This window comes from Amborella trichopoda, chromosome 5 (genome assembly GCF_054954075.1).
Source record: "Amborella trichopoda isolate Santa Cruz 75 chromosome 5, AtrichopodaSantaCruz75HAP2 v2.0, whole genome shotgun sequence".
In the NCBI taxonomy this organism is placed as follows: Eukaryota; Viridiplantae; Streptophyta; class Magnoliopsida; order Amborellales; family Amborellaceae; genus Amborella; species Amborella trichopoda.
Window position 1 is genome coordinate 45,034,033 of NC_142340.1, and position 26,301 is coordinate 45,060,333.

The 26,301-nt window shown below is 34.6% G+C and overlaps 1 protein-coding gene across 25 annotated transcripts; it reads right to left on the reverse strand.

Annotated features, from left to right (window-relative positions):
- On the reverse strand, positions 1-19,213 carry LOC18431984 (uncharacterized). 25 transcript variants are annotated; one of them, XM_088868264.1, is made up of 14 exons: positions 19,092-19,213; positions 16,296-17,657; positions 16,052-16,154; positions 15,806-15,973; positions 13,465-13,550; positions 12,855-12,938; positions 12,313-12,677; positions 11,792-11,990; positions 11,151-11,234; positions 10,913-11,041; positions 7,834-7,933; positions 4,869-5,257; positions 851-958; positions 1-646 (listed from the first exon to the last, which is right to left on the reverse strand). In XM_088868264.1, exons 12-14 carry the CDS (start codon positions 5,178-5,180, stop codon positions 338-340), a joined length of 729 nt encoding a protein of 242 aa, XP_088724390.1. In that variant the 5' UTR covers positions 5,181-5,257; positions 7,834-7,933; positions 10,913-11,041; positions 11,151-11,234; positions 11,792-11,990; positions 12,313-12,677; positions 12,855-12,938; positions 13,465-13,550; positions 15,806-15,973; positions 16,052-16,154; positions 16,296-17,657; positions 19,092-19,213; the 3' UTR covers positions 1-337. The 25 variants fall into 25 exon arrangements, with proteins under 25 accessions (XP_088724390.1, XP_088724408.1, XP_088724405.1 ...); XM_088868282.1 differs by adding an exon at positions 5,869-5,966 and having other exon boundaries at positions 10,913-11,037; positions 16,052-17,657; XM_088868279.1 differs by lacking the exon at positions 12,855-12,938 and having other exon boundaries at positions 10,913-11,037; positions 16,296-16,434.
- Positions 19,214-26,301: the final 7,088 nt, after the last annotated feature.

Here is a 26,301-nt window from a genome sequence, read left to right on the forward strand (position 1 = left end):
TGAGTTAACGCACATTCTCATTAAAATATGAGACCTGTTTCTCAAAAGAAAGGAGATAACAGATATACAATATTGCCGAATAAGTTAAACTTTCAAATACCTCTTCAGCAGATACATACAAGAAAAGTCAGCACAACAATAACTAGCCAGTTCATCAGAGAAGGAAGGAAACAAAAGTACAACCAGTAGAGAGAGAGAGAAGTGGGGGGGTCAATGAATAAATAGTGGAGGCAGCAAATGTGGAATGTTAATCAAGGTGGCGTTTATGTAATGAATTCATATCAAAGGAGGCAGCAACTGTGTTTGTGTATGTGTGTGTGAGAGAGAGAGCGGCAGGCTAGAAGATGTTGAACTGGCTAGTGAGAGAATCCCTGAGGTTCGAGTACAGGCCATAGAGAGAATACTGCCTGAGCTTGTCAACCTCGTACCAGGAGTTGAGCACAACCTGGTGCTTGTCTGTGCCTGAGAAAGCTGTTTGGATGCCAAGGCTGCAGTCAACTGAGCCTCCATGGCCCATACAGCTAGATTGGTTAATTGCACAGTCCTGGGAATTCAAGCAAGTGAAGTTTGGGTTTCGCTTGCAAGAAGCACATCCATCTCTTTTCCAATACAAGTTTTGCAATGTTCCCTTCTCAAACTCCAGCACCTAATATTATTATACACGCAAACATGAGAATTATGTATAGAGATGACACTGCTGTCAAAGCCAAACCCATAATTTTCTCTTTGTGATGTTCTTGGTAGTTGCCCTTGAATTTCTCCTTTTCACAAGGGAAACCATAAAACAGCTGAGGGTAACAACAACAACATATGCAACAATAACAATGCTTACTTAAAGGTATTTTCTTACCAAGGTAAAGCTGGTTACTATGAAAGTTGAGTTTGCGACAAAGGTTGGAGTGGATCGAGCAGCATATCTTTGGCCTGCAAATGCAACCATGTACCCACCAAATGCCTCCTGGGAAAGGCAATACGAGTTACGGTCAATGTGATAATAAACAAAATGCTGCTAAATTGCTATGTTATGTTATTTTTATCAATATCTTATAATAGTGAAAAAGATGCTTTAAAGGGGTCCACACATCGCCATCAACATTTGGAGCCCCAGAAAATGAAGGGGACATTCAGAACATAAGGATCATTTAGGAATTGCGGGAGATAGGCACACAAGAAACCTCCCCACGTCCTTGTGTGCCATAATGAGCACACATGGGGAATAAACAGGTGAGGAACAAGCTCTGCCCCTCTGCCCCTAGAAGTGTGAACCAAGCCCACTAGAGAATAATGGAACATGATATCCAGTGTAAACTTCTTGGTTAGGCCATTTGGTGCAAAAAAAAGCTTTTATTGAGATCAAGCCTTCTCCCCTACTCCTCCCTTTGACATGGCCAGATGAAAAGGTTGCCCATGCCAAGAACCCACCTTGTTATTTTGTGCACGTGCGCCAAGAAATGTCAAGCTCAATCCTTATAAGAATAAGCCTGAAAAACTTTTAACCACTACACAGAATAAATAGGCAAATCAAAATCACTGGTTTCGTCAGTTCTCTTCAATAAAGAACAATGACAAGTGGTGAGTCAGCAGAACATCCACTTAAAATCCATGTGATATTTCAGAAGGTTTGATTAAGAACAGTGCTATACTACTGAGAGTCAGAATTGGCTTCATTGGTTACAGCATTGATATGTGCAACATTAACACCCCAAGTGTGAATCCTGTGCTGACCTCTACCCAGGAAACGAACATACCCACCCAAACCACAGGAGTGACAGCAGAGAGACTTGCTTCACAACCCATAGCCGAGGAGAAAAGAAATGCAAACTGTTAACACACCAAGGCAAAAGGGTGATACTTGCAGCTGAAGAAACAAAAACCAAATATGCAGAGGGATGAGACATGAAACAAGTAGGTCAACCAGGAAGATAGAGGTTCACGTCAAGTATCCAAGCTAAACACCACAAGAAACAAGTCAAAGAATAAACAGAGGGAATTACAATGCCCCACAAGAGCATGAACGAAAACTTGAAAGTTTTCCAAATAGGAGTCCATAAAATAGAAATATGTGAAAATGTGGTTTGACAAGCAGCAGATTGATAAATAACAGAAACAAAAAAGCTAAGCAGCAGGATTGGGAGACAATGAATTGGAGGGCTAAATCAAAATGTTTATGAGAACTGCTGAGGCATGTAGACAGTATTGAATTACATCACGGCAAGAAGTAGCAACTGCATGCTCCCTGAACCCCACTTTGGCCAATTATAGTGTCCAAAGATTGAAGAAAGTGGGGGGTGACATGATTTTTTCCAGAAGAAAGCATTGACATGCTATACATTTTGCAGGATATTCGACTCCTTAAAATAAACTTAAGATGTGATGCTTGAATGGATTGATAATCAAAAGGAAAGCAGTTTGGCAGAGTCTCAGGAGCTCGAATGTTTTGAGGATAAGACTAGTTTGTCAAAGAGAGATACATTACAGGAGTTGAGCTAAAAAAAGATCACTTTCAAGACATCATTAAGGGGTCGTTTGGTTCGCGTGAAATGGTTTAATAAGAAAATCTTTATAGGAAAAATATTAACACATGCAAACAATCTACAGGGTTACTAAAGCCTACTTTTTTCAATGTTTGATTAACACACTTGGAAACAAGGAGAGAGAGAGAGAGCGAGAGAGAGAGCATGGACAAAAAATAAGCATCTATAAAAAGATTGCAAGAATACTTAGAAATTGCCAGAGTATAATCAATAATCAGATTTGACCGAATTTATAAAAGAATTTGTTTGGGTTTTCTGTTTTCTTTTATTTTTGTTCATTAGATATATGTTTTGGCCTGAGGGTTTCTTGGTATAAAATTATGCATTATTTGAAGCTAAATAGCCACAAACAAGTATAATTCTATACCAAAAAAATTCCAAGCCAAAGCATTCACTCAATGAACAAAAATAAAGAAACCATGAAAACCCAAACAAGTATCCACCAAATAGCGTTACTGATACCAAAACTCAATCCCCCATTCTTCTGATTCATCGTCGTCATCAGAGCCTTTTCCCAACTAATTAGGTTGGCTACATGAATCCCGATACGCCATTATGCTCTATTAAGGTCATACCGTCAGTAGAGTCATAAGTCCCCATATCTTTTCTCATTACTTCCAACCAATGTTCAATAAGTCGGAGGAGGCGGCCACCTAGGTGGTGGGGGGTTGGGCCTCATAAGCAGGTGGCCAAACCCAAAACAGCTGGTGCTTTTTTTTTTTTTTTTTTAAGTTGGATCCTCCACATCTCTTTCATTTATTGTATATGTTATATAATAATACTTACGCATTAATACTATTTTTTTGATTTATCAATAAATTAATTAATGTTACATGTAAAAAAAAAATTTGTAGTTATTATTCTTGGGTTCCTAATAAATAAATTACTATCACATGCTAAAGGCATTTTCGATAAATTAGTAATTACAAATTAATACTATTTTTTTGGTTTCACAATAAATTAATAATTAATGTTACATGCAAAAAACATTGTCGTAGTTATTATTTTGGGTTCCCAATAAATTAATTACTATCACATCGCATTTTCAATAAATCAGTAATTATGAATTAATACTATTTGTTTTGTTTCTCAATAAACTAATGCAAAAATAATTTCCGTAATTATTATTTTTGGATTCCCAATAAATTAATTACTATCACAGCATTTCGATAAATTAGTGTAATTACGAATTAATACTATTTTTTGGTTTTCCAATAAATTAATAATTAATGTTACATGCAAAAGGCATTTTCGTAGCGATTATTTTTGGGTTCCCAATAAATTAATTACTATCAAATGCAAAAAGCATTTTCAATAAATTAGTAATTACGTATTAATACTATTTTTTTGATTTTTCAATAAATTAATAATTAATGTTACATGCAAAAAGCATTTTCATAGTTATGATTTTTAGGTTCCCAATAAATTAATTACTATCACATACAAAAAAAATTTTCGATAAATTAGTAATTACGAATTAATACTATTTTTTTATTTTTCAATAAATTAATAATTAATATTAAATGCAGAAAACATTTTGGTTATCATTTTTGAGTTTCCAATAAATTAATTACTATCACATGCAAAAAAAATATTCGATAAATTAAATTAATACTATTCTTTTGGTTTTTTAATAAATTAATAATTAATGTTACATACAAAAAAACATATTCGTAATTATTATTTTTGGGTTCCCAATAAATTAATTCCTATCACATGCAAAAGGCATTTTCGAGAAATCAGTAATTATGAATTAATATTATTTTTTTGAGGGGATAAAATGACTTTTTTTGCAAGCCCGAATTTTTTTTCCCGCCATACCCCTGCAGGACGCCTAGGCGAGGGTGCCTTTTACCGCCTAATCAACCGCCCGACCGCCAAGGTAGGCACCTAGTTCTGGCACCTTACAGTAACCACCTTAAGAACACATAGGCGTTTTTTCTAAAAAGCCGCTTAGGCGGTCGGGCGGTCGACTTTTTGAACATTGCTTCCAACCTTGTCTTTTTTGGATACCTTTTGCCTTTTAATTTTTAATCCTCCATTCTTCTTATTCTCAACAAAAATCTAGAAACCATGAAAACCCAAACAACATATCCACAAAATAGCTAGTCTAGCGGTAAATCTGATCCCCATTCCTCTCATTCTTGAGTAATCATAAATAAAAAATGGAAACAAAACATATATAAAGTATTTCTAGAGAAACCCAAATAATGGAAACCCTAGATACATGACAAAGAGAAGTTGGCTCAAAATAGGTAAAAAAGGGTAAAATTTGGCCAAAAAAGGACACCCTCAATTCATGGCAGGGAGAAAGCAGAGGAGCACAACACTTACCGGTGTAAAGGTCGTGGTGTTAATAGTGAGAAGAGAGATTTGGTCCACCTTGGGCCTGAATATTGCAAGCTGGGCGTTGCTTGTAGAGAGAGAAAGTCTTCGATCACAAGGAGAGAGTTGTGTGGTATCATTAACAAAGAATGAGGGCCTCAAAGAGAAGGCAATGCCAAATGTGAAGCCATCTGATTTCTGGATCTTTGCGTCTTCGCATGGCTGGAACACATTGTTATTGTCATCTGCCATGGCCACAATTGCCACCATTGCAATAATGACTACATTCTGTGCCCCAAACAAATACAGTTGTTTTCCCATCGCCAAATCGATTAGTTTTTTGAAAGCTTTATCTAAGGACTTTACCAGTCCAAAACTCTAATTATAGGCTAGGACACCTGTATACATAAGCAATAATGAACATTCAGAACTTTTTAATGGAAAACATGAAAAGGAGAAGAATTCCACCAAAAATTCGAAGCTGAAAAAGAGAGAGAGAGAGAGAGAGAGAGAGAGAGAGAGAGAGAAAGAGAGAGGGCATTCATTTAGAAATCTGTAAAAATTAAATGGGAATGGGATCTTGCAGTGAAATTGAAAGCAATTAGATTCTAGAGTTTGTAAGTCGAGTGCCTTTCATCTTGAATCACTGAGTATGAAATTGAAACCCTAGCGAGGCTTTTTAGCCTCGTCTTTGATCAAATTGGGGAGAAACATTTATTTATTTTATTTTATTCAATGTTTTTGAGTTCTCAGTGTTCCTTTTGGATAAAAACTGGATTTCTCTGAAATGTCCTTTAGGAAGAACAATCCTTGAAAATTGTCAGAGCTATTCCAAATGGAAAAATATCTGTATGACTTGGGGATTTTTATGGCCATAGAAATCCACCACTGTCTATCGTTTGATCTGGACAGTAATGGTTGAAAAGTGAGTCCTACCAAATATTTAGTACCTGCTTTGGTGTATCATATGTCTGTATATGGTGTTGTGAGAATGTGAAACTTTCTTTACCTCAGTTGCATATCAATTTTTTAATGGTTTTCTTTTGATGTCCATAAACATGATCTTTTTGAAAAATACAATTTCATGTCATCGTTCCTTCACTTTCCCTGTGAGAAGAAGAGCAAGTGAGCACTAGAATAAATGAAGACCAGACAAAAATTATAAAAACCGATATGTAAGCTATTAAGAAAAGCATTTGAAGATTACAGATTACTTTGGTATAACGAAGAAATGACTATCTCTCTCATAAGTATTCAAATTTTAAGCTTAATTATCATTTGCCCCTTAAGTTAGACCAAGAAATGTGCCTTCTTTTGATTGACATCCAAAAAATTTTACTGTGTTCACTACGAGTTAAAGACACGTGCAGCGCACGTTGACAATGGAGAATGTAGGCACCAATTTACATTAAAGAAAAGAAACCATGTTGATAAAAAACTTATCGAACACCCAACCAAGATATCTCAGCAATCCTAAGTTTATAGTTACACCTATCTCTGATGCATGCAAGAAAGTAAGGGCTGGATAGTTTGAGACAATGAAATCTGATTGCCAAAAAAAAAAAAAAAGGAGAGAGAAAAGAAAAGAAAAAGAGGAAGAATGTAACTTCAAAAAGTGTTCTCATAGGAAAGATTAGTCAGTGGAGTTTCAGCTTTCCCCCTCTAGAATTTACACTTCGCCAATTCTACAAACCAGTGGACTAATTGATAGCTAGCACTTCCTAGGTGTTTCAAAGGCAACACAACCAACCCTCTTACATGTTGAAAACAGCATAACCACCAGTTCTTGTATTTGATTGAACACAATGTTACTTAGTCCTATGAAACCCTTTGGGCCCCTGATACCCCTTTAGTTCTGATAGGGCTTCCCATATGCTATTCCATTAACTGAAGCCTATCAGGGTAACAAACAAGATCCATTTTCTATTAAAAAACCAAGACATTTTATGCACCATTGATGCTGAGAAATCAACACACAAAATTGAGAAAGATTGCTCTAAAAAACACAAAATGCATTTAGTTTTCACTTAGACTTACAAAACCAAACCAACTACTAAAAGAGAATAAGGACTAACCAGAAAAATAAGCTTCACGGTATGGCTTCCATCATATCTCCAATTCATAGTTTTCAACATTTCATACATATAATAAAATAAAGAAATAAAAATAAAAAACAAAACATTAATACACCTACTCGTATTTACAATGATAATGGCTAGTAAAATACTAACTAAATTCCCAAAAACATTAAAAAAATAGCTTTAAAAATGTAATATTTACACATTTACAAAAGAATACCAACAAAAATCGGGTAGGAAAAATGTTGCTGCTCATAAAATCAACAAGGTTCTATGTGAAAACTAAACCGCAATAAGCAAAAAAAATTACACGTTTCAATTTCAGTTATGAACCAAATATGCTGAAATTTTATTTTATTTTTAACGAGGTTAACTTTATATAAAATACGCTGAAAAATTAATAAGAAGAAAGTGAGAAATGATTTCCAAAAACAATTCATGAAATTGAGAAATGAATGACATACATCTCATAAATGAACGACACACCCAGTTCACCAGAAAGGGAGAAAAAAGGCCAGGAGAGAAACAATGGATAAAACCAATTTCTTAGAAATTTTTAAACACATGAATAGGGGCGCAGGTAAAATGGTACTGCTTTTGCCATAAGAAAAGCAACAAGCGCCCAATTTTTTTTCTTCTTTACAGAAAATGGTGGATTTCAAAACTGAAACCCAAATAACCCAAAAAGATTGGGTAATATGTTCCCAACCCAAATGCCCAAAAAACTTGGTGACCTCTTAAATTATATTGCTAACCCAAATACACGAAAAATTGTCATTCCATGCTAGAAATCTCTGAGGAAGACACCCCACAACCCTAAACTCAATATCTAAAGTTGGGGTTTTTAGTGAAGCCCATAGAATTGCGAAATTGAAATCGCAGAGACGGATTCTTACCTTAACCGTTTGAAAACAACCTTATTGGATCCTTTCTTATTCCTTGAAAAAGCCTCTGCACGCCCGAGATCTTCCTGTTTCCGGAGCGCCTTTGCTGTGACTGAGAAAAGAAAAAGAAAAATTAGGGTTTTCGCGCAGAATTGGGGAGAAGACTCTCGCTATTGGGCGTGGCGCCGTGGCGTAGAGAGCGAGAGGGAACCGGGGCCAGCAATAGAGAGAGAGAGAGAGAGAGGCGTTGACCGTTTTCATCTCCGGTGGGAGCACTTTGTGCGTTTGCTCCCTCGAGACCATAGCCTTTTTTTTAATTAACAGGGTCTTGGTGGGTCATTCTGCTATATCCTTAGTGAACATATAGGTCCTATAGTTTTTATCAATACTTTCAACAATATTTATTTGGGCCAATCCATTACTTGTTTTTAGCCTTCCACTAAAATTAAGTCGTACCTCTTACTTAATACCTAAGTCAACTCTCTCTCATATTGATGTTTATTGGTACAACACCTAAATTTTTCTAAAATCTTATTTCCTAACATAGTTTTAAAATCTATTGCCACAAAAGATTATGAAATTTGCAATTCAAAAAATGGTATAGATCTTATGAATATTTGAACACCTAAAAAATGGATAGTCTACATAATGTGTTATAATATATATTATTTTTAGGCTTTAAAATCCTCGTTTTTTTTCACAACTGGAATGATCAAGGTTGGGACAATTGATTTGATGGTTTTCCGATGTCGGAACTATAATTACCGATGAGTTTTGAGGTGAGGCTTTATTTTTTCCGATAAAACCTTGGCCTTATAGGAAAAAGTTTATCTGAAATTTTGAGATCTATTTAAAATGAAAAATGTTTACATAAGCTTGAAACCTAATACTATAAAAGCACCTCAAAAATCAAGTAGAAAAGAGTCTTTTTAAATTAAAAAACTTGTCAATTGATCATCTCAACATCCAAAGATATGGATATAAAACAAAATAAAATTTTCAAGTCCTCAAACCAATGCATCTTGTAACAAATTATCTAGACCGTCTATTTCCAATACTTCTAAATTTGCTCAATGAGCACCCTTTTTTTAATTTTAAATTTTTATAATTAATTGGTGTATACTAGAAGCTATATTAATGGAGAATAAAAGGTGAAAGTTTGGGATGCATTTAGGTTGAACAAAATACAAGGGACGATCAGAGAGGAGAGCAGGTTCAATAAAATTAGATTACTCTGTCACAGTATCTGTTCCCTGAAAATGTCTAAGGAGAACAATCAACAACATAAGTATGTAGAGAACTATATGCAGCAAACTAAAAACCTATAAAATAAAACAGTATGAAAGACCCACAGAGAGGACTTCGGAGAGCATAGCCAAAGAATCTGATGCATTTACAAGAATGGCATTTGTAATCAAATGCCTGGCCAAGCCTCCAAGATATACTGGCTATTAGTGAACTATGAAACTTTTTCTCTTAACACATTTAGCATTATTATACCTTTAAGTTTATTCGTTTTTTCTTTATTCTACTTTTAAGATATCAAGTACTCTAAGTTTCGCTGACAAGCTATAAAAACAGAGAAATGGAAGTACGTTCTTGGATTTTCAATACTAATTAATTTCCAAGAGCTGAATAAAATAGATGAGTGCAGCATGAAAGGAGAAACCATGGTAGGAACAATGATTGCGCATAGAAGATGAACCAAAATTATATTCTAAGACGTGAATTCAGTGCAAGCAAAGTTTAATATATCCCAATAGACTGGAATTGTCATATATTCCACTGGTTTCATCTTCTTCCAATGAAAGGAGGGACAGCAATGAAGATTTTAGTCTCTCCAGCCACAACTAGACAGGAATCCCATGAGCGCTCCCACTCTCTCACCCTCACCATCCATCATTTATTGGATGATGATCATGGTTTTTCCATTGTACATTAGAAAATGGTAAAATTTGAATAAACTAGATTGAGACATGATCTATGGAAAAGTTCAAATAGAATAGATGCATACTTGTTGCCACCGATCTGTTCCCTCCTGTGTAAAGTATAATTACAGGGAAAATCCCCATATCCTTTGCACTTCTCATCAGGCAAATCAGAGAAGGAATGAGAATCAGTCTTTGAAGCTCAAAATTTTGGACTTGGAACTTGTAATAGAGCTGGCCATTTTTGTGGATTGGGTATGGCAAAATATGAAACTTGATCTAATGTTGAATATTGTACTCCACATACATTTCCACATGACCCATCTTCTCTTGTGTCAACACATTGGCACCCACATTTATATTTAGGCTTGTCCAATTGATGGCTAACCACTGCTGGAGTGATGATGATAATAAAGCAAAGAAAAATTGGAAAAGCCATGAGACCCAAATTCGTTCTCATGTTTCGTTTCTGCAAGCAATTGAACAAAAGGGAAGAGCATTTGATGTATGTGTAATGTATCTAAACCTTCTATGTTTCAGCCTACAAGAATGAAAGTCAAATATGGAATACAATCAGGAACTTAGTTGCTTCTAGGATTTTTTTGCTGAATCACATACACTGATTTTCATCATGAAGGATTGCTCAATCTTTTTTGAGATAGCAATACAGTTTAAATATGGATATTACGGGCTGAGAAGCATTATTACTTGTAAGCATGATTGCCCGATCTTGTTTTGCGTGTTTAATTACACTCTATAAGTTGTTTCTTGAAACCGGATCCAGTCCTGTGCGTGGTTCATCCATGTATACAACCTAATGGCATTGAATTTAAGTTGTAATTCTTTGTCTTTTTTCTGACAAAAGAAAGAACATTTTTGTTCTGGCTTTATCATAGAAAGAAAGAAAAACAAGAAATGTTTGGAAACTATAACTATAAGAAACGCATAAAGATAAAAGTAAAATCCCAAATGCCTAACTACCCTTTAATGGCAATGCAAGTAATTTATCTCAAATATCAGTGTAATGTAGGCCTAAATCTCCTCCTTTCCAAATTAGGTGGAATTTTGAGCATGACACAGTGAGACTAGCAAGAGTTAGGTAATGGAATAACATGTTATTTTGGGGAGACATGGGATGCGACAAATTTTCAGATTTTGCACACCTGAGGATCTCCAATAAGTGAAATAGCAACACTTAGCCTCCTCTTTATACCCCCACTGTATTGAGCAGTAAGCTTGTCCCCAACACCTCCATTATAGAGATTAAGGCTCTTCAAAGATTTCTCCACTGCCTGCATAAAGAAAATTTTCAGCCATATGCTCATCGAAACAGGCATAGATGCATATATGTACATGCATATACATAAAGGAAAATATGAATAGAGAAAAATGAGTACTTACACTTGTTAACACATCACCTTTGAGGTTCTTAGTCTACCAAAGAGTAACAAGTGCTCCCTACCAGTTAGTGTCTCCCATAACATGCTGTACCATATTGGAAACATCAAAAGTCTAAGAAATAGAGAAGTAGTTTTCTGATGGACTAAACATCATGTTCCAAATCATACAGTAAAAGACAGTCCATGCAACATTATGGACGTCAAAAAGATTTTATAAGTGGTTTTATAACATTATTTTGTCAAAGAAAAGTGAGCGGCATGTACTCATGCTGTGGACACATGCCCATGCATGTATATATTCTGTCCATATCTGTTCGTAGGTCCAAACCCTCAATGTATGCATGGACAGAAGTTAGAGACATAAGTCCCATCATCTGTAGCCATGTAGCCTTCATAAGAAACCTCAGATGAAATATAACTTAACAAAAGGAAATTATTTTGTATAATTTATTTTATCACCTAGTGATATAAGTTATAACGAATTTTCTCTTTTTCAAAATTATTAATTTTATTAAAGAAGGTAAACATATGAAATTGTTTTTTGTGGCACAATGTGTAGCAATGAGATCAGTCCTAATTTAACCAACCAAGAAAGAGAAAGAGAAGAGAAAAAAAAATAGTATAGGGCTGTTATTCGCTGACCATATTGATGAAGGCAGTCTTCCCGGAACCATTGGGACCAAGCACCAAAGCATTCCCCTCGATTCAATGCAAGAGACAAGCCACGAACAGCATATTTTGCAGGATTTCCATCCTTTCCAGGATAGATCTTTTTGAGGCTATTGCATATGATAGCATGACTTGTATTGGAGTCCTTCAGTAATTGTTTGACCACTTCTCTCTACAATCAGAGGAAATAGATGAAATTTCATTTCGTAACATGCAATAGTAAGCAATGAGTGTGTCATTCCGAAGAGACCAATCAGAAATATCTCAATATATAAGCTTTAAAATTCAGAAAATATATGATAAGAATTTAAAAATATATGAAGGCGGATTTGTTCTATACTGTTAAGTATAGCTCATCGATTGAAGAGAAATTAAAAAAAAAAAAAAACATAGATATAAGTTGTTAACATAAAATGAGGTCTCACATATTCTGAATCAACTAAAAGGTGTGGCAATGAAATTACTTCTTCACATGTGAAGAAAAAGCAATTTACCTCTTTCGAAACATCAGGTTTCTCAACATCTACAAAAACTTTACTGCCTTCTCGTTCAAGACTTAATCGTCCAAAATATGGAGAGCATTTCTTCCTAAAGGGCTTCAAGAAAAATAAAGGATGCTTTCTGATTCCACTCCCACGAGAAGCAACTTGATCCAAGTACTAAGCAAGTAGAAGAATTCCAATCCATTCTATGAGCATTATGATTAGAACAGTCATGCCATTGTCTTTATCACTCAAATCTTTCCAACTCATACCATCCATTCCCATGTAATTTCCCGCGAAAGAATACTCTGCAAACTCATATAGTCCTCTAAACAGGGAAAAACCAGGAACAAGTTCCATCACGAAAACCCATTTTCCTGAAAACCATAATCCATATAAACAATGTTATGCGTCATGGAAATGTAGGCCTAGACACGGACTTTTCATGAAATGAGAACATAGTATATCATACAATGTCCCTTTAGGTAGTACATAGGTAAATGTAATGCAAAGAGAAGCCTGCGTCCAAAGAAAATCATGAGCCATTCACTTACTAAGAAAGGTTGTATCTTCAACAAAGAATTGAAAAAGATAGGCTCTTAATAGCCCCAAACCAAATACGTATATGCATCCAAAAACTGCGAGCACAAAAATTTCATGATAGTAAGCCTAGATACCACGCATACATTTGCACCCCATGAAGACGTCTAAGAGTTGATAACAAAAAAGTGATTTGATGGAATATTTTCCTTTCAGGTCAAACTTGTAGCAGTCTTCACTTTGGAAAAGACTGTTGCCATTAAAAATGCAAGTGAAATCTCAGATTGATATAAGTAAAATAGAACACAGACTGTATGCCATAATCGCTTAATATGAAGATCTTCAATCCTGTAAAAAAGAAGGAATTCGTATTAAGAATTTCATTTTTATAGTCAATGGCAAAGGGAAGGGACTCTTGGCTCTGAGGTTAGGGCAGTGAAACCGCAACGATGTTGAGAAGGTTCCAATCCCACCTGCTCAATGGCACCCCCAGCCCCACCACAAAAAAGAAAATCCATGGTCTAGCATGGTGTAGGAGAATATATTACCTATAATGGAGCCGAATATCACAAAACATAATATATAAACCAACAAAATGGAAAGGAAAAAAGCATAGGAAACAACCTAATAAGGGCTATCCCCAAGTCCATGCATTTCATCATGATCCGCAAGTTCGTTTGCTTCTTATAAACTAAGTATGCCAATATCACCTACATGAGCATGAATGAACACAAGGTGAATAAGGAAAATGCCATTCCAAAAAAGGTGACTTCTCAACATCTATTTATTGAAATCTACATATTTTATGCAAGGTTGTCTTAGCCAAAGTGTAAGAATCCAAGGATATTTAACAAAGAACACCTTTCAATATTTGAAAGGGTGCATGCCTGAGAGTCTAAGAGTATATATGGTAAAATATTTTTAGGTTCATGACACTTTCTGTTTATCATTAGCAACATTATTTTTGGGATTTTCATATTATCATGACAACGATCTGAAGATACATGGGAAGCACCACATGATTATTTTTGTATTTTATGGTATTTTTTATTTTCAGAAGCCCTGAAACAATTTGTTTAAGAGATGATAAGAGTGATACAGTTTGATATTCGAGTTTCAGTTATATTCAGATTCCTATGAAAATCAGTTTTGATGTTATAAAAGTAGTTACGATCTTGTTCAGCTAAGATAGGGAGGAATTATAACCCGTAGTCATCTAGGACTCAAGTAATAAGAGCACCTATATTCAATTATATGCTGTGGGCTGTATACGTAGAGTTATTTCTAACCATATTCAATTCTCAGCAGTTATGTGTAGTCTTTTCTTGACTTTGGCCAAATAAGAGCTTAGACATTTTCGCCATAAGGCAGATGCAGGTTCGGATATTATACATTGCAGCTAGAAACAATATCAGGATTGGTTCTTCCACCCATTCGACTATATACCGTATATATGTATTGATTTATTGGAACTTAATAATGAAGAAATGAAAATGCAAGCCCATCATAAACATTTATTTTGTTTTTATATGCTTTAGGAAAATCGAAAAAGCACATAGCTCCCCGCATCTACTTTTTGTTTTCAATTGAGAAATTCGGGTTTCTGGAAATTGAAGAAGGAAACCACACTTCTCGTTTAATATTTGACTATGATCAACGTCAATGCTCCATTAAGAATCTGGGTTCTAATGTGCAATGCTTCCCAAAAACATGTTTGATACAAGAACTTTGAAGCATAAATTTTTCATCTTACTGGAAGAAGTAACTCAACCACCCATGTGAAGAAAAGTGGAACGAGAATTGTAGAGAAGTCCAGCCTAATGTTTGTAGAGGTTTGGGCATTTTTTTGACAAAATCAATCAGTATTTTTACTCCTCCACCTTTAAGAAAGTAGAGGTATGCATTTGATACCTACACATATAAGAAACTTGAGTATATTATTCATCACCAATGATCAAGGAAACATAACAAAGAAAAATATAGAAGAGAAACAGAGACATTCTTTTGTGTGTGCGTGTAAGCATCTTAAGGAAAGCTACCTGACTTCCCATGCAGTTTGAATAATAGAAGCTATGCAATTCAAGTCAAACGTGAATTCATTGAATGGTATCAAATGAAATCCATAATCCTACATTGCAATATAGTCTAGTGCAGAAATGGTTGGTATAGAATCTATTGCTCCAAAATGTGTTTCTCCAACGAAATTATATTAATTTTTAATAACAAAAAATAAAATAGGTAAAAGAAAAGTATACAATAAGACAATTTACCTTTGGTATGAGGAGGTCACAATCAACATTAGCCATTAGATGTAAAATCAAGAGGGTGGGGTATCACATTAACTAGGACCAAAGTTGAAAAGAGAAATTTTTGAACTTTAAGACACACCCCAGGCTATCAGATTCTATATTTGATGGCCCTGAGTGATTGTGACTTTCTTGCACCAAAAGCACAAAGAAATAGAGAGAGAAATAAATTTCCTATACAAAATAAACACATTATTATTTTTTGTAATGGCTGTATTGCAGTATCTTACACCTAATTGTCGCTGTGCAACATGCATGGTTACACACTTCAACCCAGCCACTTCCACATTTGATGTGGGAATCTTGGAAACATTTCTTATTTGTGCTATAGTTGGGTTGGTGTAAACAATAACTAGATACCAAACAATCCAAAAAATTAATTTGCAGCTCTTTCTATACACCCAATATAGTTCATGTTTCTTTGTGAGTTTTCATTTTTAGGCAGCAAGCTGGGGTTGGGAAAGATTCCTGCCAATGCGCACTAATTTGCACAAATCAGTAAAGGACAGGAAATCACAGAGAATGGTGACCCTACATTCCAGAACCAATAAAAATGCAAAAGAATGAGCACACTCAGATAGCTATTTGACTTAACGCCCCATATCATGGCATAATTGATGAAGTGGGTTTTCAGGGAGTGGATCTGTTATGATACCTACCATGTTTAATGAGCGTGGAAGACGTGTCAAGCGGGGTGGAGCGCTCTTAACACCATTCATCTTAATTTTACTTTTCTTGTACCAGATGATCACATTAAGCTTAATTTCATTAGAGTCCAAAACATCATAGGCTGCATAAGAAAATGTCTTGCTGCACAATCAACCTTCCTGAAACAAGATAAAAATAAATAAATGATAATTGTAAAAATATGAAAAAAGGAGCATTAGGAAAGAAGATATAATGACCAGAAAGAAATTCATTAGTTTGCTTCCTTGAGTTTCCCTTCCTATATCCCCTGAACAGCTCCTCATTTACAGCAAATGAGCTACTTCGCCATAGGTGTAATGCCTGCACACATTTGGCCTTCGCACCAAATTAAATAGATATAAAAAAGATTATGTACACATGCATAGAGAGAGAGAGAGAGAGAGGTTTGTACTTATTTAGCAAGGTAAGGATTTATATCTCTTGGAATAGAGAGTGATGTACCTTGTTGATATATAATAGAAGCAATGGAAAATGAAAGGTTAATGTTTGGGATGCATTGAGGTTGAACAACAAACAAGGGACGACCAGAGAGGAAAGCAGGTTCAAAAAAATTAGTACATCTTATCATAAAATATGTTCCCTGAAAATGTCCAAAGAGAACAGTCAATAACATAGGTGTGTAGAGAATTAATATACAACAAACTAAGAAAAAACCCATAAAATAAAACGGTACGAAACACCCACAGAAAGGACTTCAGAGAGCATAGCCAAAGAATCAGATGCATTAGAAAAAATGGCACTTGTAACCAAATTCCCAGCCAAGGCTGCAAGATACTCTTAGTTATTAACCCAGATGAAAAAACGATGAAAATATTGAACATTATACCTAAGTGAACAATGAAACATTTTTCTACCACACTTAAGCAGGATTATACCTTTTGAGTCTATTCTTTTTCCCTTCTTCTACTTTTAAGATTTCAAGTACTGTATGTTTCGCTGACTAGCTATAAAGACAAAGAAACAGAAGTTTGTTCTTGGATCTTTTTTTTTGGGTAAGTATTTAATAGTGCTAGAACTAATTAATTTCCAAGAGCTGAATAAAATAAATGAGTGCAGCATGAAAAGAGAAAACAATGGTGGGAACAGTGATTGAAATATAGAAGATGAACCAAAATTATATTCTAAGACATGTGAATTCAGTGCGAGCAAAGTTTAATATATCGTAATAGACTATGGAATTGATATTCCACTGGGTTCATCTTCTTCCAATGAAAGGAGGGACAGCGATGAAGATTTTAGTGTCTCTCCAGCCACAACTGAACAGGAATCCCATGGGCGCTCCCACTCTCTTGCCCTTACTATCCATCATTTCTTGGATGGTGATAACGGTGCGTCCATAGTGCATTAGAAAATGATAAAATTTGCCTAAACTGGATCGAGACATGATTCTTGGAAAAGCTCATATAGAAAATATGCATATTTGTTGCCACCAATCTGTTCCCTCCTGTATACAATATAATTACAGGGCAAATCCCCACATCCTTGCACTTTTCATCAGTCAAATCAGAGAAGGTATGCGAATCAGTCTTTGAAGCTTGAAATTTTGGACTTGGAAGTTGTAATAGAGCTGGCCATATTTGTGGAGTGGGTATGGGCACAATATGGAACTTGATTTAATGTTGAATACTGTACTCCACATACATTTTTGCATGACCCATCTCCTCTTGTGTAAACATAACGGCACTCACATTTGTTTTCGGGCTGGTCCAAGTGATCATTAGCCACTAATTGAATGGTGACAATAATAACACAAAGAAAACTTGGAAAAGCAATGAGACCCAAATTCGTTGTAAATTTTCGTTTCTGCATACAATTGAACAAAAGGGAAGAGCATTAGATGTATGAGTAATGCATCTAGACCTTATATATTTCACATTAGGCATCTTATAAGAAGAAATCTTATGCATAGATGCGGAGATGAAAGTCTCTCTCTCTCTCTCTCTCTCTCTCTCTCTCTCTCTCTCTCTCTCTCTCTCTCTCTCTCTCTCTCTCAACTGCTTGAGTGCGAAAGTTGTGAGACAGCAATACACGGTCTCAAACTCAACAGATATCGTTTTCTTTTTTTTGTCCTATTTGTTGGCCAGCTTAATTAATTGAAATGGCCATAAAGTTTCAGTGGAACCAATTTCACTATATTCTTTGAATCCAAAATCTAAAAAACACAAATCGATTGAATTAATACATCTAGAAGTACCACATCAAATTCCCAATATGCAATTTACTCTTAAATGTGACATGAAAGGTACAATTCTGTAGCAAAGAAAAAAAGAAATTGAAAAAAGTAAAATGATAACTTGCATTATGTAGCCATTGCATAATTGAAATTGGACAACCCAAGTTTTGAAGCCACAAATCAACTTCACCATTATAGGTCCATCAGATAATTGAAATTGCACAAACCCAATTTTTGAAGCCACAAGTCAACTTCACCATTTTACAAGTTCGACTTACAAAGTAGTCACCATTACACAACGTACTAGACAATTCATAGAAAACTTCTTAATTCTTCATAGATCCTAATGCTCAATTTTCCTTTTTTTATATCTTAGAATCAAAGAGGGTCCCCCTTTCATATGATACCAAGGAAAATGAAACTTGGAACCAATATAGCATATAAAAAACTGAAAAAAAATAAAAAAGAAAAAAAGAAAAAAAAAAGAAAGAGAAAGATATTTTCTATGTTGCATACTGTCAAAAAAAGGAGGAGGAAACAATGTGTAATTATTTCTTTAATTTTCGAGTCTTTATTACTATAATCTTATAAAATCACCATCCCAAAATGTGAGCAAAAACTAGTTTTTATCCACAGTCGAGTCATCCAAAACGGATGCTTCCTACTCGATTTGCGTCTTGAAACTGGAGCAACATCACTATCATTCAATGCCTTTGTGGAACAAGAAAATCCCCAAACTAAACCTAAACGAAGTGAGGAATTAAAAAATGGTTCATCCTAATCACCAATAAAATCCTTCAATTCAGGAGATAAAAAATGGGGGAGAGAGAGAGAGAGTTATGATTAAAATTTCAATCCAATTCAAAACAATAAGAGAGAGATAGTTGAGTTTGAACTCAAATTCAAGGTTAAAAAAATCATACATAGGTAAGAGAGAAGGGGGAGCGTATAAACTTCAATTGAATTCTATGAACAAAAACTCAAAACCTATTAACATCAACAAAGCACAAAAAAGTACAGAGAAAACACAAATTTTACAGCAAAATCGTCCAAAAACTTGTTACCGGAAACGTGATGTGCTTCCTTAATAAAGCGTCAGCTTGAGTAAAGAAAGTTGCGGGGCCCTGAGAAGAACCCCTGCTCCTCCCATAGCTTCTATCCACCTCCCAACCCAAAACCCAAACCCAAAAAAGCCCTAAAAATACAGCCCTTCAATCCTCAAAAACCAAAGACAAAAAACCTCCGGTTTTTTTTCCCGCGAAAATCACAGACCACAAAATTCGATTTTCAACGGTCGGTAAAAGCTTATCTGTGTATGTAACATACATGGGAAAATACAGAATGAGACCATTTGACCTTTTCATCTCGTCCCAATAATCTTGATTGATGTAAAGTTGGGTGGTTGCAATTATTCCATTACCAACGTGAAATTTAAAAATAAATTTTTTTGAATTGAATTTTATGGCACATCAATCTATCAAATTTTATGTCAATTATAAATTATGATTGCCTTGTATTAAAGGTAAATGATATCATTGTATATAAAGGAGTGATTTGTATAGGGCCCAAGCTCTAAACAATCAAATTAGAGCCTACCTTGAACTAGTGTCGAAAAATGTGGTTTTAATATTGGAAATCTTTATGATAGCCTTAAAATATATTTTATATTTATTTATAAAGCTTAAAATTTCAAAAATAGTATAGATCGACATATTTATGAAAACTTGAAAATCTAAAAAATTGACAGTCCAAAAATGCATTATAAAATACACTATTTTCAAAACTTGAAATCCATTTTGTACTCATGTCCATACTTCTTGATATCGAGATGATCAATTTGAAGATATTTAAACATCAAAACAACTTCTTCTAGTGAAATTTTTGAGATAGACTCAAATTTAATTGTTTAGAGCCTCTGTATAAACTTTTCCCTCATATACAATCCCAATATTTGGAGCTCACAAAGTACCCGATAGGAAAATATATGAGAAAGTATGGGCAATCCACCGTTCGATCTAATCAACAGATGGTGATGATGGACCATTGTCCAGTTGTTAAGTCTTGACTTGGATTTTGGATGGTCAGTCAAAGCACCCAATATTGTCATGTCCATTGGATAGATTGGGATAAAAAGTCCTTTTATTATTTTAGGTTTTTGCCCAAAGATTTGATGCTCCTGTGGGATGATATATTATCTATTTACTTCCCCGGGTAAAACTCAATTTGGGGGTAATTTTTTTAGGACCCCAACACTTGGGTTGTGAACCCTTCAACCCATAGACTGATTTAAACAAAAAACAGCTTCTAAACCAACTCTCTATGCACTTGAAAACAGTAATGTATCAAGAGTTAACTAAGACTGTAAGTTTTTGAAGGTGAGATCTAAGTGCTATGAAGCTCAAAATTTAAAATTCTTTCATCTTATAATAATATCTATTGATTCTCATGCGTCTCTCAAAATTTCAAACTGCAAAATCGTCCCAAATATTCCTTCTCACTGAGGGAGTAAGTATACAGCTCTTTTTTTTTTTTTCTTTTTTGCTTTAGAATTTATTATTAGACACGGTTTCTATGAGTCTCTAGACTCACGTGTATATATGTGGGCTCCCATAATAATCCATTTTTTAAATGGATTTTGAGGAATATATAATCCCTAACATGAAGATTCTTAATGTGTAAAAAAATAAATTTTAAAAACTAAAAAGATATTTTGAAAGAAATATTTTAACCATTGATTTTTTTTTTCTTGGGAGGGACCATCATTTATAACCATCGGATGGATGCAGGGGATGCACATATAGGAATCCATCCCCCAACACATAAAACACATTTTCCTCTATTATTTGGTAAGTGATGTGAATCAAGGATGATCATTTGAGAACTTTAATACTGCATAACTAAATGTACAACTTTAGTCTTATGGACCATCATACACCCACCACGCACCATATTAGCAGGATTACAAAAGACAAGGCAGCCCTAGTTGCCCCTGTTTTGTAACATATGTTTATGTACAAGTATCACAAACTTATAAAAGTATTTGAATCGTCCACTATACTACATGTAGTACATTGTTGGTGCCCCAATGGATGTTTTTTGTTTTTTGTTTTTTGTTTGTGGGTAATTCAGTGTGGAAGATATGCCCCTACCCATTATTTCATAAAGATCAGAAAGTTAGTTTTTTCGAGAGTGTTATTGGGTGGTGTTAACAGGATTGGAAACCACAATGTGATAACTAAATGTGGGGTGCTACCACCACAACCCAACGGATGGTTGAGATGCAAGAGTTCCTTATTTGAGTGGGTGATGACAGGGTGGCATAGTGGTTCATCTCTACCCTCCATAGCTGAGTAAGACCAGTGTTTGAAAAATAGGGCCGATGGGTCAAACCGGGTACGCACATATTATGTGTCAAACTGGCCGAGTCGGCAAATTGGCTCAACCAACTCAGCCAAATTAAAGAAAATAAGTTTCTAAAAATGGTAAGAAAAATTTATAATCAGTCTAAAAACTATATTTTTACAATTAATAAACTTCTTTTCATTTCCAAATAAAATGAAGTTCTTTTAATATGATTTCTAGGTGTACTAGGCATGTCCCAAGTTGGTGAGAAAATTGGACCCTACAACTTTTCATTCCACTCGGACAGTTATGAGTCGATAAATCCTTTAAGCACTATCAAGGACCGTGAGTTTAACTTTTAGCATACCTACATATCAGCATACTGCATTTAGTATGATATATTTCCAATACAAAATGACTACTTGTTTGGGGTAGGGAGTTTTTTTATGTCATTGTGATCTATAACCACCAGCATTTCGTCAAGTATAGCTATGTCTATGTGGCTTGACTTCTTGGGGCAACTTAATGGTTCGCATGACTAAATATAAATATTCCAAATGACTAAATATATATATTCCAAATGAGTTTTAGATCTCATGCATCAAGTTGCTTTTTAACAACTGTATGATTGTTCACTTTTGGTGTAGGTTATATTCTTTCATAGCCATCAGATATGAAATTTGTGTTAAGAATCGTCGCAACTGTCATTATATTGGTTGATCGGTGAAGTATGTACTGAGTTAGGAATTTGACCTACCTCTTAGTTCAATATCTATGTTTTCCTGTGGTAAAACAAAATCTATTTATAACTTTATTAAAAATAACAATGAGGAATATAATTGAAAAAGTAAACTCTCCTTTTAGCGAATGAGTCTGGTTTGCATAAGGCCTAGGTCCTAAACGATCAAAGTAAGGAGCATATTCAACTAGTATCGAAAGATATTCTTTCAATACTGAAAATCTTTGTAATGGCCTAAAAATTTGTTTACATCTCAAATTATAAGATTTAAAGCTTCAAAAATAGTGACGATTGAGCATATCTATAAAAACTCAAGAAGTCTAGAAAATTAACTGTCTAAAAAATGCATTACAAGATGCACTATTTACAAGACTTAAAATCTATTTTTTCTCATGTCCGGTCATCTTGAGGCCGAGATGATCAATTTGAGGATTTTTGAGCATCAAACAACTTCTTGTAATGAATTTTTAAGGTGCGCCTTAATTTGATTGCTTAAGGCCCCACCCTTATACAAACTTTTTCCTTAACTAGTATATTCTCTCCTATTTTATAAGTTGTTTAACTCATTACCTAATTCCTCAAGGATTTTATATGTTAGAAATATTTCAGAAAAAATAGAGTTATAAAAAATATGCATGACAATGAAAAAGAGAGAGAGCTCAATCCTCATAGTGGCCTGTGATCCCTCCTTCCTCTTTTCTTCTCTTACACTCTTTCCCTTTTCTTTTTCTTTTTCCTTTTCTTTTTTTTTTTTTTTTTTTTTTTTTTTTTTTTGAGGTGTGTGTAGGGTCCCTAAACTAGGGGCGTGTGAGCTGGAGTTATGGAAACATATAAAATAAGTGATAGTGTACAAAAGATAACGCTAACAGACAACTAAGGAAGGACAGTCAGTTAAGTTAGGGCATCACATACCTAGTAACAAACACCAAAGTTGTCAACTATGGAATATAATCCAGAACTTGTTGACACAAACATTAATAAGCTGCCTATGGTCAAAGAAACAAAAATATGTTTGGGATAAAGTCAAAGATAATCCATAAATATAAATGTTTTAGGTTCATATGAGGTTCCCTCTTTATACTGTAAAAGTAGAGTGCACCTTTTAATTTTTCCTGGATATGCAATTTGGGTGTCAGAAATCTGACGATGGCGTAAAAATCTATTTTCATCCTTATTTATAAAACTAATTTTTTTGAAAATAATATAGATCAAACATATCTATAACTTGAAAGGTTTAAAAATAGACGGCTTTGATAATTTGTTACAAGATGTACCATATTTAGGACTTAATTTTCTTTTTTTTTTTTAATATACCTGTATCTCGAATCAAGAGTCAAGATATCAATTGAGTGGGTTTTAGGGCTGGATTGGATGGGGTCATTGTTCCTATTACTAAATGCCCACTTAGTGGTCCTTACTCCTAACTAGGGTGGCAATGGGCCAAGTGGCCCAGCCCGAGCCGCCTAAAAAACCGAGGGCCTAGGCCTAAAAATGTGGCCTGAGTGCTAAGCCACCATGGCCAGCCCTGGCTACCAAATCAAGTGCCAAATCCCAAGGATCAGGCAACTTAAACATAAAGTAATATTCCCCTTGTAACTACTTCCGTTTGTAATTAATAATAGTTATGGTGAATGTTAAAAAAAAATAAAATGTAATGTGATAAAGCGTGCCTCCATGTTGCTTCTATTTCTAATATTTAAAAATCATCAAAACAAGCATAGAGGTTAATGCTGAAATGACCAAGCAACCAAATCAAGTGCCAAATCCCAAGGATCAGGCAACTTAAACATAAAATAGTATGATAAAGCATGCCTCCATGTTGCTTCTATTTTTAATTTCTAAAATTCATCAAAAACAAGCACAAGAAGGGATCTTCAATTTTTTTACCATGGCCCAAAACCCAAGTCTACACTACTAAGTTAAACTTAATTGCACCTAAGTATTCGTATTTTTAGTTAAATAGATAATGTTTTCTAATACTAAAATTAAATGGAGAATATTCTCTCAATCCTCTAAATAGCAAGCATACACTACATGGGAACTTATAAATATGATTTGCAACAAAATAGAAAGATTTGTCCCTATCCAACCCTTCATTCAGTACTATTTTATTCTATTTTTCTACAAAGCATTATGATACCAAATCCTGGGTATCCACTCCTATATTAAACTTGCACGTATAAAAAATATAGAAAAAATATTATCAATAAAATAAAATGATCGAAATACCTCTAAAAGTATCATGGTACTTTGGTCATTGTATTTTATTGAAAATAATTTAATATTTATTTTCGGCGCGCTTCATTAAGATAATCGCACGTACCAAATTTCATATTCATATAATTTGTAGAAAAAATAAAAAAAATATATTCTAAAACATTAGATCTAGATTAAACGGTCATTGACTCACTTGATCTAAATTAGACAGCTGGATAGAGTAACGTATATATCTTTTGTATACAGTAGGAAAAGTATAGAAACCTTCCCTTTTTCTTTTAACTAAAAGAAAGAGTATTTATTCTTGCAAGTATGATTTTCGCTAGCTACACTTTCATTAAAGGTAGGAGACGCGATGCCCAATTAAGGTACTCCAAGAGGATCACACTGCAAGTGCTATTTAAGACGATTTTTTTTAAACAAAATTTTGGGATCCCCTTTCAAATAAGCACATAAATATTTTCGAGAAAATATTTGAGTTTTTAAATAGTTCGATCTGACTGTCTTTCTTTCATATTTTCTTGGGTTGGTCAGTTAGTCAAGAAAGTTACATCCCAAGTTTTAGGTCCTAAAATACACCTAGATGATGTTTTAGGTGAGGGAGTGAATGGATGTAGAGGTGGCAACGGATCGGATCCGGACATGGACTCGGACTCAAAAAATGATATGGGACCTGGACCCGACCGGATCCGATCGTACTTGGAACGGGATCCAAATAAAATATTTGGACTTGGACCCAACTTGCCCGGTCCAATTTTTAAACCCATACCCCGACCTCAGCCACCTGAAATGTGTGGTAGGCAGCAGGAGAGCACATGATCTCTTAACACAAAAGTTCTACTAAAGAATTACAAGTTTGGAGGAGTGGAGCGCAAAGAGTAGGACAAACAATATCCTTAATCACAACATTAAAGGGATTTTCGATTTCGAAAAGCAAGACCCTACATCTTTCTTATTCATATCCAAAGCTAGAGACTTGAGGTATTTTGTTTGAATTATAATTTGGAGATAATTTATTCCTTGTCATTATCATTATCATTCAAGTTTTATTTTAACTATTTGGAATCGGTTACATAAATTTTGTTCCGTCAATTGAATTAGAATTCATAATAGAGATGTAGCAAATGTTTTATGCTGATTGCCAACTTAACGCAACACTCCTCAGTTCTCATCCAGGACGATGGGGTTTTGGAGATAACTTACTATTCACTAGCCACAAAATGCATTTTCCTAAGAGGCAAATATCAGTTACAAAAACCCAAATATAACCTCTATTACAACATCATAACAAATCAAGTTCTCATTATCAAACTTTCTACCTTCCATGCCTCTTTTGGTTAATGAATATGCTTCCTCGTTTTTCTCTTTAACACTCGAAGTATATTTCACCACCCTTTCAAATATTCTATACTTCTCTCCATATATATTTTAGAATCTATAGAAGGGCCACTTCTTTACTCCACATTATTACATTCATCGAGTCACCTTCCTCCACAATCGCTTGTCCCATTTCTATATCAAACTTTAGACCTTGTCTCAAAGACTTAAACTCTAATTCATTAGCCATAATAAAACCAATGGACTATGATACTTGAACAATTTGTTTTTGGTTCTCAAAAGAACTCCCAGCAAAATTAAGCTTTATATATCCTTCAACAGGTGGGTTTCATTTACTCGATCTCTTCCTTTATTGTTCCACATATATTGTGAACTTCTTTTATCTTATACATAAAAAGTTTTTCTACCCACGCCTCAAAATTCTTTATGTACAGATGTCTAATCTGCTATAGTGCATCACACATAGGGGTGGCAACAGGTCCGGGTCTAACCTACACCAGAAAAAAATTATGGGACCCAACCGAACCCGATTGGACCCAACCCAAAAATAATATATATATATATATATATATATATATATATATATATATATATATATATATATATATATATATATATATATATATATATATATGTTA